Below are 4375 nucleotides of genomic sequence, written 5' to 3'. Positions count from 1 at the left end.
AAACTGTCGACCCAAGGTTTTTTTTATTTATTTAATTTTATAATTCTATGGTGTTACAATTTCCAAGGTATAAGCAAAGCTTTACTCAAGAATCAAGATCTTGTTATTTGGCGTCGTATTGTTTTTCAGTTTAACTTGGCATAAATTTAGATACTCAAATTAGCGCTAAATTCAAAAAAAAAAAATCGTAAAATAATGATAAGAATAACTTGGGTAGGATCGTAGGATTACTAAGGAACCAAAAGTTTCCAATTTCATCTTTAGACTGTGCAGCAAGGTAGAAATGTATGAATGGAGTACCGATGTAAGTCTAAATTTGATTTTAGGCCTAAGTTATATTAGGTAAAACTTAGAGAAGCGTAAATACAAATAACGCGAGGTAGTATATCTTTTATTAAAATTTACATCATATTCATGTTTATTTTTCCATTCATAGTCCTTCAAAGTTCATACCAATCAATTCTTGCAATCTTCTTTTAAAGATATATTTATTATAAGATATTCTTATAAATATAAAAAATATATGATTTTGACCGAGATATTTCAGTAGTATGTAATTTTTTTGAGAATTTCAAAAATATATAAAACACATATATAAAATGCGTTTTACTTGCATTCTAGTTGAATGAGGTAACATATGATTTGGAAGATGATGTTACCTTAAAAAGGTATTAAAAATACAACTTATAAATCACATTTTAAAAATATCGACTTATAGAAGCATTCACTTGAGAAACGGATTCGACTAAAATGCAATTCTATCGCTCATAAATCGCCCCAAAAATGCGATATATAAATCGCAATCAATGCTTGTGAATCGCTCGACTATTCATTGTATTCGATTTAAGCTTTAGCGTGCGGAACGACATCGTAAGGGAATAGTAGCTCAGAAAAGAAAGATCGAGAAAGGGGAGAACTCAGCTCAGAGAGAGATTGAGAAAGTGAGAAGCAGCGATGAGCGGAATAGCAAAAGTATCGTTCATAGCTCGAAGAGCGGCGCAGAAGGAGAGAGTTCGGATCCTCTACAGGCGTGCTCTCAGAGACACTCTCAATTGGGCCGTCCATCGCCACCTCTTCTATCCTGATGTAAAATGTTATTCCCCATTTCCTAGGGTTTCTTCCGTTGTTTCGATTTTCCACATTTCCTTCATACGATCTCTATATCTTCTGGTTTTACGAATAATCGGCGATTCATTTTATTAATTTATTTGTTTGTTTGTTTCAGGCGGACGCCCTTAGGGAGAGATTTGAGGCCAACAGAAATGTGGTTTGTTTTCATTTTCTAGTTTTCCTTTATTTATGATTCTTATGTTTACTAGCTAGTTTGTTTGAAAAATAGTCATTTTCTGTTAAGAATCATATTTTTAGCTCGATATTGGGATTTAAAGTTTATATATTTACTGTTCTATGGGGTGCGCATGTGAACTATTTGATCACGTCTGTATCAAAAAGTAATCACCAGCATTATTTGTTTTTGATGCACTAGTTATACTGGAAACAATGTAAGCTCATTGCTGCGCACTCCGTACAATGAGAAAAAATGGTTCCTGATTGAAGTTTTTGTCTATGTCGATTAATAGAAAATATATTGAGAATTGTTAATTTTTGGAATAGATGATTCTGCATTAAGGTTCATTATGGATAATGAGAAATGACTCTACCTCTTATCTTACTGGTGGGCTAATTTCATGGCCAAAGCCCAAATGAATGAGGAGCTCAATTTTTTTTCAACAAGGGGAATTGTATTTCTGAAGTTATTATATATTCCTTGTATTATTTTTGATTCTTTTTGCAATTTGATGAATAAATTCATCTTCTTCTGTTTTGCTTTGTTAACATCCAGGAAGATGTTGAAACTATTGATAGACTTATAGCTGATGGTGAAGCATCCTATAATAAGTGGCGGCACCCCGATCCTTACATTGGTATGTTTCCTTATGAGTTTCATAACAAACAACTTTGCCTCAATCCCAAGCAAGTGGAGTCTGCTATATGAATCCTCTTTGTCTGTGTTTGCTTTATGAACTTCATACTTGTAGTAAACTGGATTCAACCCTATGAATGAAACATGTCAAGGATATGATGCCGGAGACCATATTGTATGAGAAACAGGTGTTTAATTGAATTATTTTCTTAATAGTTGAAACTGGCAAAAGTTCTGTTGGAATCATCACATCCTCCCCACTGTTGGTGGTGTTAAGTTCTTGGATTTTGGGAGTATGGTTTTTTAATGAGGAAGAAACTGCGTCTATTCATCTTTCTTAAAAAAGACTGTCTCTATTCATAAAGTATCTAATGGATGCTTTTATACAAAAACAAAAACAAAAAAGAAAAGAAAAGAAAAATATTTAGAGGATTTCTCATCCTAAGTTTTTTTTTTGGAAGTTTGAAGATACTAGCAGTCGCAGATAACTGATTTCGGTAATCATGTTCTATTTACCTCTGCATGTTTCCTTGTTGGACTATGTGAATCTTTGGTCAATGAGATGTTTGTTAAATATTGAACAGTTTTAATCGATTATTCAGGACGCTCTCTCATTGTTGTGGGTCCTTCATTTTCATTACATCGATGCGGATTGGCTCATCTGAAACTTTAAAGGTTCTTATTTATGTGAATAGATACAGAAGGCACACGCATAAACCAGCTTATTATCAGATTTTCAAAGACAAGAGTCTATTTAATATTTTGACATGCTGTGGATATGTGACAAGTTTTAGAAACACGATTGATTGAATAATCTCTTTTTCTTTAGACTTGTAATAATAGGTTTTCTCTTTCTGTGATGAACAGTTCCGTGGGCACCTGGTGGTTCCAAGTTCAACCGAAATCCAGTACCGCCAGAAGGGGTAATTTGCTTAAACATTTATTTACATCACGCTCTAGTATCAGCTTATGCTAGGTGCTTACATTATTCACATTCAATGTGTCAGTTTACACTAGTTGCCTAAGTCATTTGCTTTCCTGTTTTGTCAGTTTCTGCGAATACCATCTGGTATAATATCCAAGTGTTAATCTTTTGCCTGTGTTTACGACATTGCTTGGATGCTAGCGACACTGACGATATATCTAGTTCATTTTATTTCTTCTTTTTCTTGGCAATGCTCTGACTCGAGTTGAATTTGTTTTTTCTCATTGTTAATTGCTGGCTAGATTTTTAACTTTATTCTCCTCGTTTTGTATGGCTACAACAGTCGGTTTTGGTCGATTATTTTCAAAATTCACGCAGAGTTGTTTCATTTTAAGCACCTTTGTTCAAATCAAAATAGTTAAACATTGAACTGTCAAAAAGAGGGAACTTGTCAAAAAGATGTCACATCAACATCATAAGAATACAGTGTTATACTTAGTTGTATTACTGCTCTTTATTTAGATGGAAATCAGGACAGAGTAGTAAGAGAAGCAGGACAAGCATATTGTGACAAAAGATTATGTTGAACTTTTTGCTCGCTTCGTAAAAGTTTGTAGCCTTACTTAAGCCAGCTTGATTGTTAAGATAATAGTTATAATTTTATTAATTAGCGAATACTATTATTAGAAAAGTGCACCCAAGGGTGTGGTCTAGTTGTCAATGAAGTGGGTGAGAACCATGAGGTCTCAGGTTCAAATCCCAGCGGAGGCAAAAAACACTAGGTGATTTCTTTCTACCTATCCAAGCCTTGGTGGATAGAGTTACGTGTTGCTGGTGGGAGGTGGTAGGTATCCCGTGGAATTAGTCGAGGTGCGCGCAAGCTGGCCCAGACACCATGGTTATCAAAAAAAAAATATTATTAGAAAAGTATCCTGGGGAATGGGGATGTTGCATTGGCCCACATTTTTTTTGTTGATAGATAAGTACATCAACACACACATGAACTAAAAGCACTAAGTTGTCCTATATTAACCAATCCAAATTTGTCTGCTATGACAATCGACAGGACCCTTTAATCTCTGCAGGTCATGCTTTCCCCTAGCTTCTGCTCTTCTTTTTGGCAACTCTAGCCTATTAACATTCATTTCAGTAGTTCCCTGCAGAATGGAAGGGACAATACTTCTGTTTTTTTGCTTTTTGTAACATGATGAATTTTCGCAGCACTATCTTAGTGCTGCTGATCAATGAGCTGCTATTTACCTTTTCACAAACTGAAAATTTTAATTTGGTGTCACATGCCACCCAGTTTTTCTAATTCCTTTTACCATCAAGCAGACTTCATGGAATCCCTTTTCTAATCTCTAACTTGTTGCATGATGCAGATTGAGATAGTGTATGACTATGGCAAGGAAGAGGCTGAACTAGTTTGATACTTTCACATGCATATGAATAACAGGTAGAATCATTTTCCCTCGTGCAACACATTTGCTGTGTCCAATAGTTGCATTATGTTTATCTCCTAGCCC

The 4375-nt window shown here is 34.8% G+C and overlaps 1 protein-coding gene across 2 annotated transcripts in view; it reads left to right on the top strand.

Moving 5' to 3' along the window:
* LOC109222062 (NADH dehydrogenase [ubiquinone] 1 beta subcomplex subunit 9-like) overlaps positions 740–4375 on the top strand; it is a 4474-nt gene continuing 838 nt past the window's right edge. Inside the window, exons 1-5 of one of the 2 annotated variants that reach the window (XM_019387161.1) lie at positions 771–1086; positions 1226–1267; positions 1844–1925; positions 2792–2847; positions 4232–4305. In XM_019387161.1, coding sequence (XP_019242706.1) covers positions 955–1086; positions 1226–1267; positions 1844–1925; positions 2792–2847; positions 4232–4279 — 360 coding nt within the window. In that variant the 5' untranslated portion in view covers positions 771–954 and the 3' untranslated portion in view covers positions 4280–4305. Of the gene's footprint in view, positions 1087–1225; positions 1268–1843; positions 1926–2791; positions 3081–4231; positions 4306–4375 lie in introns of those variants that run through there. The other variant, XM_019386709.1, reaches the window with a different exon arrangement.

Source organism: Nicotiana attenuata, chromosome 1 (genome assembly GCF_001879085.1).
Source record: "Nicotiana attenuata strain UT chromosome 1, NIATTr2, whole genome shotgun sequence".
NCBI lineage: Eukaryota > Viridiplantae > Streptophyta > Magnoliopsida > Solanales > Solanaceae > Nicotiana > Nicotiana attenuata.
This window is presented reverse-complemented; position numbering and strand designations above follow the sequence as displayed.